This window comes from Amphiura filiformis, chromosome 2, assembly GCF_039555335.1.
Source record: "Amphiura filiformis chromosome 2, Afil_fr2py, whole genome shotgun sequence".
NCBI lineage: Eukaryota > Metazoa > Echinodermata > Ophiuroidea > Amphilepidida > Amphiuridae > Amphiura > Amphiura filiformis.
In genome coordinates, this window is record NC_092629.1 from 93,099,560 (window position 1) to 93,113,595 (window position 14,036).

Genomic DNA, 14,036 nt, shown 5'->3' on the forward strand with positions numbered 1-14,036 from the left:
ATCACTGCTCTTCTCCATCCTACTTATTAGCTCAGTTGGTAGAGCATCGGGCCGGTGATCCGAAGGTCCCAGGTTCAAATCCTGGATATCAGTGAAATTTTTTCACTGGCTGTCATTTATGTATGTGTTGAATTGTGTTAAATACCTTTCTCATATTTAATTTACCACATAGATTAAACTTTATTTCTCCGACTATTAAGTTATGGTGTCCCGCGGTTTTCTATCGAAAAGCTGTGATCAAAACAATTTCGGTGTTCCGCAGCTCCGTAACAGAATTTATTCATGTCGCGAGACCGCATTCCGCTATATTTGCGCCAATCTCTGGCAGAGTTAGTTTGAAAATAAAGTGCATTGTAGTTTAGGGAAATTCACATAATTTACAACGGTAAGTCTGCAATCCTGTACGAGCAACAGGCAGCAGTAATACCAGACCTGTCGATAGTTTATTATGATGCATGCAATTCGCGCAGATGTAGCTTATATTGCGCTTTTTATGACTATCAGGATCATTTCATTTCACTATCATTTCTTTTATCGAATTCGCGCTGGTGGTGTGGTGTTAGTTACAAAGGTGCAGTTCGTTGATTTTATTACTTTGTGAAATTGCATTATTGCACGTTATAAATGAACTGATTTAATATGTTTCACATAAAAGGGTCAATATATGCTAAAAATGAAAATAAAACAAACAATCCATACCATTTTAGGATAACAAAAAATAATAAAAGCATTAGATACGGAGACACGCGCACTCCCACGTACTTTGGTAACAAGCCTATAGCATCCGGTGAATACACCCACCCACTGTAAAAAGTAAAACCGGTTGGAGGACCGCACCCAGTGTCTTGTTAACACTTTTGGTGTTGTTATACCTTCCAGGTGTCAAAAATGACAGCAAAAGTGTAAAAATAACACCCAAAAGTGTTAACAAATAACACCCCCTGTGTGCGGTCCTCTATTGACTCCAACCGGTGTTACTTTTAGCACCCGAGTTTTTGCAGTACACGCACTGTTAAAACATTCTGTATTGTGTGCATTGTGGGTTTCTTTCAATTTAATAATTGATTAAAATATAAACTCTTCTTTTTGTGTGTTTTTTTTTCATTTTTCACAAGAATGATGCTTTGATAATTGTAACATTTATTTTCTAATTTCAATGTTTTATTTCATTTTTATATTTTAAATTTAAAGAAAATATTCGCAGTTCGCAGAAAAAGTTCGCAGAAAAAAACAATGAGACTTGCACAATGCACCTGTCAGAAATATTTAGTTCTAATTGCATTTAAATATGGCTTTTCCAATTAAAATCCATACACCTTCATGTAAGTAACCCCATGATAAGAAGGTCAACCCTCATCTATTATGTAAGGAGCCCCAGGACACATAAAATCAAAACTTTTGCTATGGAATATTTATAGGAACCCAGAATATGGGAAGTCGACATTAATTGTTGATACCTTGTATATATATTAACAATTTGTTATACAAAATGTAATTCCCCCCTTAATGAAAGGCCATTACTCCAAAACGGTTAATTTCATGCCAAAAGAACAATATTTTTATGACACATCATGTCTTGCTATGGTCCTAATATTGATGTCATAGCGTACATTTAAACGAGCGTAACCAAGATTTGAAAGTTGCAGCAAAATCATTTTTCCTTGTATTCAGTATCCATTGAAGGAAATTTGTTCGGCTCTCATTTGATATATTCATACCTCGAGCATATTGTATCTATTGGTATCACCAAAGTTTCTTGCACCGACCTCGGTCCCCATGTACCATCCGTTAAACGGCGCTGCAGTGAATTGAATACCACCTACGTCAATCTGCATGTCTGATACGCACGGAACGCCGTACCACTTCAAACCAAGGGACGCAAACCAATCGTATCTGGAAGAAAGATAAAATGACATACTACAGTTTGTCCTCTCCGAAGTACAAAGTGACAACGCGCGCGTATACAACGTGTAAACATTTCGTAGTGCTGCGTCTCTGCTGCAGATATGCGTGCCTTCAAAGTCGGCACAATGCGTACGTCCGCGTCGGTACTTTGTACTTCAGAGTAGACTGACTGTATCTTTAGCGTTAACATTATATTATAAACCGTACTGCATAACACGTGAATGCTGTGATCTATACACGAATCGCTCACTGACCGCCAATGACAATCATGTCAAACCATGGCCAAACCAAAACTGAAAACTTGAAAAGACCAAGTAGAAAACACAGGAATAATGCAACAGGTGCTAAGTTGTGGAATTATGGAAGGACCACTAAATATGGTAATGAACACATTGGGTTATTCCATTTGAAACCCATACACCTGCTTGGAAGACATGACCTTAATCTCCCACTCTGGGAATGTAGATTTCAAACGGAGTCACCCATTCATGTAACCTCATTAATTCGCCCGTGTGGGAGATTTAGTAAGTCATGTATTCTCTTCTATAGAAGGTGCATGGATATTCGGAGCAGAACAGAAAGCAGTGCTTACTTAGGATGAGCAATGTCCACCTCCAGGATAAGCTCTGGTGGTATCTCAAACCACTCTGGTTTTCTTCCATCTGCTTGCAGCAACAGTGGTAGAACATCAAATCTTCCTCCTTCTCCAGACCATCCCAGTTCCTCACAGATCTGTAATAAATGGGTACATTTTATAATTGATATGAAGTGCATTTTAATGGAGTGAAGGTGAAAGATTTTGCGGTCTTTTATACCATTTCAGTGTGAATGACATGATATTAGGCTAATAACCTTTGCACTCTGCAATACGTAAAAACAACATAAACGAAAACACGTCTGCGTGTGCGTTTGAACTCAACAGTGCTCAATACTTAAACATACTCATATATCGGGAAAGGACGGTTCTTTACACACCTGTAGAACCCTTCACTCTATTGGGCAGACTCTTAAAAAAGTTCTAGTCAAATGTGACTAGATTTATACTAAAATAAAATCTCACTAAATTTCTAGTGTCCAATTTGACACAGATTGAGTCAAATTCGACAAGAATTGAGTCACATTTAACAGGGATTGAGTCAAATTTGACATGGATTGAGTCAGGTTTGACATGGGTTGTGTCAAATTTGACACGGATTGAGTCAAGTTGGACAAAGATTTAGTCAAATTCGTCAAGCATTGAGTCACATTTCATTTGACAAGGATCGAAGGTTTAATTTGACAAGGATTGAGTCACATTTGCCATGAATTGAGTCACATTTGACAAGGATTGAGTCACATTTGCCATGAATTGAGTCAAATTTGACATGTGTTGAGTCACGTTTGACACAGATTAAGTCAAATTTGACGAGGATCAAATTTGATACGGATTGGGACAAGTTTGACACAGATTGAGTTAAATTTGACACGGATTGAGTCAAATTTGACACGGGTTAAGTTAAATTTGACATTATTTTGGGTCAAATTTGACTAGCAATCTAGTGAGATCTTATTTTACAAGGAATCAAATTATGTTCGACTACACTCCATATTTTTTTAGATCAATCGCTCAGCTATGATTATTAATTAGAGGTAAATGAAAATTTTGAAGATGAAGATTTTAATGAGGTAATTCAGTTTTATCATGGTTACCTGTGTAAATTCAACATTAACCGGGTCTCCTATGACACTTCCATCAGGTTGAAGATATCCAGCGTAGCGAATCAGTTGCGAATTCCATACACGGAAGTCACCCTTCCCATGAACACGTTGACGGAATAATGTGATGGCTGACCTGCAGTTTCAAGATAACGAGGGTTGGTAGCAGTGGCGGCGCTACGGGGGGGTATTTCAGGGGCATTTTCCCCAAAATTACGTAAATCTCCACTTTTTGCGGCAATTGTGCGCAAATTTATATCGATTTTGCACCCACCTGAAATTCACTTTGCCCCCCCAAAAAAAAAAAAAAAAGTCAAAAAGTCAAGGTGCCGCCACTGGTTGGTAGAAATCAATAGCTGCCATATATATATATATTTAACAATTCCTGCATTCTGTATTGTTTACATGCAAATGTATGATACCTGGTAGCTATAACTCCTTGAAAATATGTTTATAAGTTGGCACCCTCCATGGAATTTTCAGTGTTTAGGCAAAAAAAAAACCCTTTCTTGTGGAGGGAGTATCTGCCCATGTCAACGAGGCCACAAAGGCAAGACTTTCGTTCCCGTGATGCACTCTGGTATAGTTTGCTCCTGGTATAAAACTTAAATGAACCAGTAAACATTAAAAAATTACCCCCGTCGGCACTATCGGTAACAAAATATATTACGATATTATATAAATATCTTACCTAATGTTGCCACCGTTGGTGGCGTATTCAAGATGTCTGCAAATAGCCTCAAACATTTGTTTTGCCGAAGTCACATCACGACAGTCGAACAACTAAATAAAAAGCAAAAATAATGCGGAGAAAACATTATGAACTGACATTTTTCCTATAGTCACACAATTGGAATTGGCGCTATTTTTTACAAAACAATACGGGAAACTAGACACTATTATTTAGTGCTGCAAAATGGTAAAAATATTTTCTGCTTTGGGTAAAATATCTTGAATTGGCCAAGTTATCCCATTCATCAATATTATTGTTTCCGAACAATTTCTGGCTTTACTTTATTGCAATAGCGCTACTATCATGTTTTATTTTTGTTTGTTTGTTTGTTGTTGTTTTTTAATTCAAACTGTGCAAATGTATTGTAATGAGAAACGTTAGTTTTGAGTCTTTCCGAATTAAATGTAAAATGTGTACTACTATGTTTGCTATGTTGGTTTTCTTTCTGTTGCAAAGTCCCAATTTCTTTTGCCAATCATATTATGCATAAAGTGTGGGCAATTCAGTTTCATTTAATTTGTTATTTTGTGATACAAGATTTCTTACTTCTAAGTTGTTCCATTGTATACGGCCAATACATCTAGGCGCATTACGCCAAGCTGTCTTGGCGCCAAAAACCAGCTCATCAGACGTCAATTCATATGTACCCGTCAAACAAATGCTGTCACAGACTTCGTATAAACGAGCGTCGTGCTCTTCCGTATCAGATCTTAAACGACAAGATTTAGTATTATACAACTTGAAATATTAATTGTCTATGAGTGTGATGGCAGAAATACAATGGGCAATACATCTTTCACCGATTATTATTTCGACCATTATACGAAAGACATTTAATACAGTATTATTAGTTTAATATCACATAAATTCAATAATATTTCAATAATATTTCTTGATTTACCACCGCTGAAACGGTGATCTAAAAGCAAAAAGATGCTGTTATTGGCTGGTGGTTCTAATTTTGACAGGGGAAATTCTTGAGATTTTTTAGCAAGAGCTATTTCAAGAATCACAGGCCCAATACAATGCTTGTTTGTACTCATTTTAATGCATTGTTCATGCTGATTCCAAATAATTATGTGACGTGTCATGTCAAAAGGAGACACTTTCGCCGCCTCGGACAGGATCGTAAATGGAGAAATAGCCAAAAATCTGCCCGGGATGATTTTTTCACAATTTGGGTTTGTTGCGAATTTGTGATGTTATTAATGTTTAAAATATTGTCTGATAGTTTCAGATCAGAATATAACTGGCATCTTGTATTTTTGAGACATTTTCAAGGTAATTCCTACTCTCAACATTGTCAATAATATTTTTAAATCCGATATCTCAATTTCCAATTTTATAATACCATAACTTACGAACTCACCCGGGCGAACTCAACATCTTCGCTTAGGAATGTCCGATTTCATTGGGGGAAAACGGCGTTGTCATGGTTGTGGGGCAAACTATAGGGTGTTGTGGCGGTGCCTTTAAACTTGGCCTACCTCCCATCATGTTCAGTATACTCTAGCATTATACGTGAAGGAAACAGACTATGGGCAATTACTTTGTGCATAGACAAGGTGACAGCCTCCACAGTGCAAGTTGAATCATGAAAATTGGTTAAGTTTTTCAGATTTTACAGCGATTTTAGTGAATTGTGATACCGGAAGTAATTACTGCGTGTTGGAAGGCCGGCAAAAAAGGTAAAACAAGCTGAGCGTAATCGGGTAATTGAGTTACGTATGAAAGGCTACAGTATTAATGAAGTGGCTAAAAGCTAAAAACCATTCAACATCGTGGGTAAAGAACATTTGGGCGAAGCGACATTGGCCAACTTTGAAAAAAAAACGCAAGAAAAAAGTCAAGATTTTTAACATGACAGCCTCCACAGTGCAATTTGAATCATGAAAATTGGTGAAGTTTTTCAGATTTTACAGCAATTTTAGTGAATTGTGATAAGTTTATAAGCAGGTAAATAAAATCTAAATTATATTATTGTGTTTTGATGGTTATTATTGTTTATTATTGTTTACAATGTACAAAATAAAATCTGATCCGGGCCATCTTTGAACGCACCACCATATATCTCGTTATTTAAAAGGGCATTTCGTGATCCACATCCTCATCTCCCACTTTTCTTTAAAAAGTTGAGATTTTTATACCACTGGAAACCTCTGGCTACTTAAAGTTTATGTACCAAAAATTTCTTGCAGATTAATTCGTTTAGCAAAAATATCGTCAAAATTTACAACAGTGACCTATGGAGCAGTGTAATAATCATGCATAACTCACAAACGGAAAATCGGAATCAACTGAAATTTTGGAAATAAGCTTTTTTTGTGGATAAAAGAGAATGCTAGGATCACAAAATCCTCCCTTTAGATAAAATGTAAAAACCTCAAAATTGATAACCTCCTTTTGAGGATATGGCACGTCACATATGGTCATAAAAATATACTAGAATTCTGATATTTTTGAATTTTTAAATTAAATTTGAAACTTGTCGTCTGTCGACACGTGATCATCAACGTATCAATGACTTCATCACCATTTTCGTACAGTTGTTCGTTACGCATCATTTACTTTGGTGTGTTTTATTATGCATTTTATACAAATGATTATATAAGTTAAAAACACTCACAGTATGACCTTTATAGCAATTTACTCCTTTATTATTTATTATTATGCATTTTATACAGATTTCAATGATTTAAATCAGTGAGTGGTTATAAAAAAAAAACACCCACAGAACGGCCGGTGTAGTAATTTACTCGGTTATTTATAATTATTGTCAAGTATGATCGTACAAACACTCATGGCCATGTTTCACAAGTTAAGACCCTCTTTCGTGACTTTCTCAGTATGGACCACAATGGCCTCATTCCAATGGCATAGTTCGATAATCTCAATCAAACAACCATAGTGCAAAGTTTGACCTCAAGGTACAGAGTATGAGTTTTTTTTATCCCCAAATGTTCAAAGGTTATTCAATGAATGTGTATTATGTATTGGGGTTAAAGAACTGTGCCCTGATGGGTGAGCATGTTGTGGATCCTAGTGAATGTTTTCATAGCTGAAAACTTCAATTTTGAGATGAATGGTTATCAATTTTGTGTGCCAATTACAGGTATGTAAAAGCATAAAGAACATAGATTACAATGACCCAAACCTGAAGTCAATATTCAGGATGTACCAGAAGATACACACTGGTATAACAATTACATTTTTAAAGAACGTGTGGTATAGTTTGGGAGTGCCGGCAGTGGTCATTTCTTTTCAGGAGTATTTACTCAATCTGGGGACCACAAAATCAATCAGGGCTTGCACTGGCCCACCAGAAAATATATACTTTCTATAGGGTGCGATGCTTCGATCCATTTATCCAGGGTGGTATAAATGTATTTCATTATCAGACCAAATTAATAATTCAACAGGTTTAATTAGTGCTAAATACTTTCTTTCTTATTTTTTCTTTCAGACATAAACAATCATTCCAGACTTTACTTTCCAACTAATAAAGTTATCTACCTACTTTATACACGTATACATAGATATGTGACGTGGTATATCGAAAGGAGATACTTTTGGGCAGGATCGTAAATGGAGAATTAGCAAAATTTCAATATTTCAATTTCCAATTTTATAATAGGGGCCCTACCATAACTTACGAACTCAATCGCTTAGGAATGTCCGATTTCATTTGGGAAAGGGAAAACGGCATTGTGCATGGAGCAAATATCCCTAAATTTAACCCTAACCGTACCAGGTACTACAACATACTACTTGCTATATTCGCTGTTGGTGTGTGCATCCCACGTGGTGTGATGACGCAATCGCCCTAATATATAGGCACGGTTTTGCTGGCCAGCGAAGCCCAACACCCGTGGCTAAGTGTCGCCGACCCAGTGCTTGCCATGCTTGGTGTCCCGGGTTCGAATCCCATCCAGAGCAAACAACTTCTTTCATTGTTTTCTCTCTTTATTCTTTCCCTTCCCCTCAAAATTGATAACCTGCCCAAAAGTGTCTCTTTTTGATATGCCACGTCATGTATTTTAATGTGCAAGGAAGAGTGATTTCTCTTTGTTTAATTCATGTATCAAGCTCTATTTTCTTGTTTTATAGACAATATCTTTTGAAAGATGTCTAATGAAAAGGAACTGAAAGAACATAGTCACGCATTGATGATGTCCAAATATTGCTTGTATTCTATATTCAATCCACGTGACTGTCGATTGCAGACAACAAAGTTTCAAGTTTTTTAATTAAACAATATTATTTCAGAATTGCAAATTCCATATGTGACCAGCTCCAACAAAACCCGGAACAAGTCGCCAGGCATGTTTTTGAGTTATACGCCTTTAAATATGACATTCCCATAAAACATTTTTGGAATTCTTTATTTCATGGTATTTGACCTTGGGACTGAGTGGGCTTTCAAATCCTTGAAAGTACTTATTATGAAAAAGAGGATTATTTAATCCATAATTGACAGTTGAACTATGCTAATCCCTATTCAATCCTGCGTAATAAGCACATTGTTGAAACTAGAATTTGGCAAAAATATCAAGATATCATTTACAAAATTATCCATTATATCTTGAAAAGTATTGATGCTATATATATATTTTTGATATAATTTTGAAGCTTATTGTCCCGTGCTTACATTTTTATTCAAATCATGAAATGTCAAAATGCGACTTGTTCCTGGTTTTGTCGGAACGGGTCACATATTTGGAATCATTATAATGAGTACAAACAAACCTAGTATTAGTTTAGTGGTTCTTCAGATAGCTCTTAATTTTGAGACAATATCTCAACACTTGAGCATTTTATGTTGAAGCACGGAAAGTATGTGCAACAAATGTGTTCCTATCATAAAGAAAATCTCACAGAAAACGCCATTAATCCATTTCAAGTTATTGAAAGCTTCATGTTACTTCATCGTTTCGTTTCTATACCCTATACTAAACGGCTGGAAAGGAGACTAGTCACACACCAGTTCAATGGGTTCCCGGTAGCTTATTCTTATTACACGTTCCCATGCAAGGTATCCTAATACTTTTCTTGGTCACTGCATGTATATTGCTTAAATCCTAAAATACTGGAGATTTACGTACAGTTTATAGTGTCACTTAAATTTTACTGTAAAATTACTGTTAGTTAGTTTGCCGACATTTTCCCGTGAATGTTACAGTAAATAATTGACAGTGTATGCTACATATTAGTTTACTGTATTGTAGATACAATTTTTTGTTTACTTACTTTTTAATAGACTCATAGTATTGTTGCAGAAAATCTGTTGCCTGTGAGAGTATTTCCTCTTTTGATCGTTTGCCCGTCTCTGCTGTCAGATATCCAGGTATTGGTGGTCGCATTACAGACGCAAGACATGCTGAATTCTTGATGGATGACTTTGCAGTGCATGGTGTCTTCGCCTAAATAAAACACACAGATAAACTTAATAATTATATAATCTTGAAATTGTGGTACAGTCATCATTTTTTGTTATATTTTATTGTCCATAAAGACATGAGTTTATTGTTTTAAACAAAATTGACACTATTTACGGTGCGAACTCCTTAAATAATTTGTCATATTTCACCAATGTTTTAGGGATGTACAAACTGATTTATACATACTGTTGCCAAATGTTGCTTTAAGTATGACACCTGTTAGACATTTGACAACATATTACCTCAGACCAAGTCACTTTCTGGAAAGCAGGACCGATTCATTGTCTAGTTTTGTTATAATACTGCCCATGATTGACAAACTGGTCATCACAGGCACCGGCAAATAAAGGCATCTGTAACGTGTACCGCATTTTACTTTTTCCATTGCATCAAACTTGAATTTCTTTACATAAACCCAGGTGCACTACGTTTTCGCTTGTTTTATACTTTAATATGTTAATGGAGAGCTGCACAGATAATTGGTGGATGTTACAATCTAAATGCGGATAGGTGTGCGCCGTTCTGCAGCAACCTAGTTGATGCGATCTGATTGTGATGATTCACCATTGCAGCGAAATTACAGCGCTTTGAGTCCTCTAAGATCTGGAGAAAGGCGCTTTATAAATCCAAAATTTATTTATTTATTTATTAATATAAAAAAGCACTTGTTATGAAACAAATTGGACGCAATAATGCACGCGTTATACAATATTTAAGCGCTCCGCGTATTTTTAAGAATCGTTTTGCTCAATACCACGGTTATACTTTTCTGGCCAGTGAAACCACAAAAATGATTAAGCTCTGACAGTTTGAAAACGTTAAATTTAAACTGCAGCAGAAAGGGTTACATGTCGATAATCTGGAAGGTCATAAGTTCATAACCCCTATAACCTAGTTATAAACCCCTTAGCCTAACCCTAAACTTCACCCTAACATAATTATAACCTAAGACCTAAACTATAACACTAATCTTGACATTCACCGTAACCCTATTAATATTTGACCATATCTCTAACACTATCCTGATGCTAACCCTAACCTTAGCACTAAAATTACCCCGAATCATAATCCTAACATACAATTCCATAAACCTTAACGTTAATCTTTTTCATATTACTGATCCTTCGGACTAGTGGCCTGCTCCCACAAAAAAGTATCTGTACCCCTGTATCATGTGTATAGGATCCTATAATTGTTTAACTATTTAAAAACAATGATCAATTGACGCAATAGCTTATTCGTTCCACATTGACGCCTGTTTGCTGCGACCTCTACAATCGAAGTTACAAGGATTTGAATGAGCAAAAGATCGACTTTTAAACATGACAATCTGGCCCAAAGCTGAATCTGGTCTATGCAAAGAGAAAAGATTCCAACAAGTAGAAAAAAAAGCTTATTTGTTTGATGTGCTCAGTTTACCGCCATTGTTACTTGTGGCAGAGCACAATACATGATTGTATATCGTTAAATATAACAAAGGAACCAAATTAATTCAAGAACTGATACCCAGCCGGAAAAACAATGAGTACGATATCTTAGATAGGGCGTTACATACCGTTTTGTACTTGGAATGCAAATTATCAGTAACCGCAGTTCCTTTCACCCAATTTTGAAGTCGCACATGTTTCTTCACCGCTGTCCGTTCTCTGGGTTTCTCAACTTTCTTCGCTTCCTTTCCATGTTGTTCTGAAGACGGTTTCTTTTTCTTTTCATTAGGAAAGCTTTGTTTGGACCCTCCAGATGGTACTGGATAGTCGTCGTAGATGTTCGGCTTCATTATTCAGTTGTATTCGATAAAATTCGGCTTTCAAGAATAAGTTAAGTTTCAGTTGAACTCTTTTGGTTATGTACCAGATGCTGTACCTCGTTGTTTGCAAATGTCCATTGGCTGTCGTTGGCTGCTTGAAAACGGGTCTTTTTATTTGTAAAGGGTACCTCCTTTGTACTTCAATTGCACCTTTGTGGATTGCTGTACTGTCCGTATCTGCAGTTATGTAATTATTGCACTACAGCTTTTTACTGAAAAGTTCATATCGTTTAATAATTATGACCATAGAGTAGATGGCAGTCGTTCACATGTCGTATTAAGTTGTTGCAGTTACCATCTAGTTTTAAACACAAGTCGCAGATTTTTGTCTTCTCCTAATATAATTGACGTGCGATTGATTTTCAATAATTGTTTCAGGTAATATTATGTTCAAGTAGAATGCAATATGCACGAGACCCAACCCGTTTCTGGTATCCAATACGGGTATCAATATAAATTGACAATCTCAGCTTATTTATATGAAATGTTGACCAATAAAATTAAGGCACCATTGCAGCCGGCTAATAAAAATGCAAACTACAAAGGCTGCTTTAGTGGAAAACAATTAGGGCCTATAGATTAAAGAAAGCGATATATTACTTGTTGGGAGAGAAATTAGACAAAATAATACACGCGCGCTGATGTTAATCAACATCACCACAAGTAACTCTAATCTTAACCATATAACTCTAATCTTAACCATATAACTCTAATCTTAACCCTATAACTGTAATCTTAACCCTATGACTCTAATATAATCTTAACCCTATAACTCTAATCTTAACCCTATAACTCTAATCTTAACCCTATAACTCTAATCTTAACCCTATAACTCTAATCTTAACCCTATGACTCTAATATAATCTTAACCATATAACTCTAATCTTAACCATATAACTCTAATCTTAACCCTATGACTCTTAACCATATAACTCTAATCTTAACCCTATAACTCTAATCTTAACCCTATGACTCTAATATAATCTTAACCCTATAACTCTAATCTTAACCCTATAACTCTAATCTTAACCCTATGACTCTAATATAATCTTAACCCTATAACTCTAATCTTAACCCTATAACTCTAATCTAACCCTATAACTCTAATCTTAACCATATAACTCTAATCTTAACCCTATGACTCTAATATAATCTTAACCCTATAACTCTAATCTTAACCCTATAACTCTAATCTAACCCTATAACTCTAATCTTAACCATATAACTCTAATCTTAACCATATAAATCTAATCTTAACCATATGACTCTAATCTTAACCCTATAACTCTAATCTTAACCCTATAACTCTAATCTTAACCCTATAACTCTAATCTTAACCATATAACTCTAATCTTAACCCTATAACTCTAATCTTAACCCTATAACTCTAATCTAACCCTATAACTCTAATCTTAACCCTATAACTAATCTTAACCCTATAACTCTAATCTTAACCCTATAACTCTAATCGTAACCCTATGACTCTAATATAATCTTAACCCTACGACTCGAATCTTAACCATAGGACTCTAATCTTAACCCAATGACTCTAAGTTTAATCCTATAACTCTAATCCTATGAAAGTAATGAGTAATCCAATCTTTGTTGTTAATTGCGTGTGTAACAAGCGAACTTTGAAAAATATCAAGAATTTTGTTAATGTACCGCTAGAATGTCAACAAGCTTGCAAAGATGTCTTAAATTCCATTCAGCTAAGGCATAAAAGCACAGCCTCCTAAATCGTGGCAAACGGGATCTGTCCATTCCACTGTTATTATAATTAATGACACAACAGGTGTTGTTTATGGCCGCATGTTATATTCGGTACGTGGGATTTATGGAATAATTTTTATGAATCCGGAAAAATATTATCTACCGATTTCTTGTCATTTTTGAAATAGGATCAGTTCCGTGTTGATGTCAATGACGCAAAGATTTCATTAAAATATTATTAATAGAAATTCCCTTTTCAAATGGAAAGGTAATTAGTTTGGGTGGAAGGCGTTTTTATTCAAGTGATATTGATTATGCTTTTTTGAAATTGTTATTATGTCGACAGTTGTAGCTACAGGTGGCACCTATGGGTATATTCTGTATACCTTCCTCGAGTCGAGCTGCACTGCTCCACTATCATGTTGGTTTGGTCTCAGGTATTATCGACATATTAGAGACTTTGCGAACTTTGCAAACTTTAACGTCTAGAGGATTATAGGTTAAATACCACTAATAGGCCTGGGCGATACATTGAAATACGACGAGGAACTATTTGTTTTCATGGCATTCGAAAAGACTGCATTAAAATCGCTGAAATTGATCAAGTTATATAGCCAAAATAGTACTTTTTAGAGTTTGATGCTTCAAAATGGTACATTTTCTCTCATTATATGACATTTATGTTGTAAAAATTCATACGCACGGCTTCGGTTTTTAGTAAATATTCGCCCTATCATATTGTAAC

General features: G+C 35.6%; 1 protein-coding gene across 2 annotated transcripts in view; it reads right to left on the minus strand.

The window, feature by feature from the left end:
- The window catches only part of LOC140146847 (nitric oxide synthase, inducible-like), a 95,685-nt gene that overhangs the window by 15,278 nt on the left and 66,371 nt on the right, over positions 1-14,036 (minus strand). The window contains exons 1-7 of one of the 2 annotated variants that reach the window (XM_072168734.1): positions 11,327-11,984; positions 9,581-9,753; positions 4,880-5,042; positions 4,292-4,383; positions 3,595-3,736; positions 2,498-2,637; positions 1,719-1,893 (exon numbers count right to left, since the gene is read on the minus strand). In XM_072168734.1, coding sequence (XP_072024835.1) covers positions 1,719-1,893; positions 2,498-2,637; positions 3,595-3,736; positions 4,292-4,383; positions 4,880-5,042; positions 9,581-9,753; positions 11,327-11,548 — 1,107 coding nt within the window. In that variant the 5' untranslated portion in view covers positions 11,549-11,984. Of the gene's footprint in view, positions 1-1,718; positions 1,894-2,497; positions 2,638-3,594; positions 3,737-4,291; positions 4,384-4,879; positions 5,043-9,580; positions 9,754-11,326; positions 11,985-14,036 lie in introns of those variants that run through there. The other variant, XM_072168733.1, reaches the window with a different exon arrangement.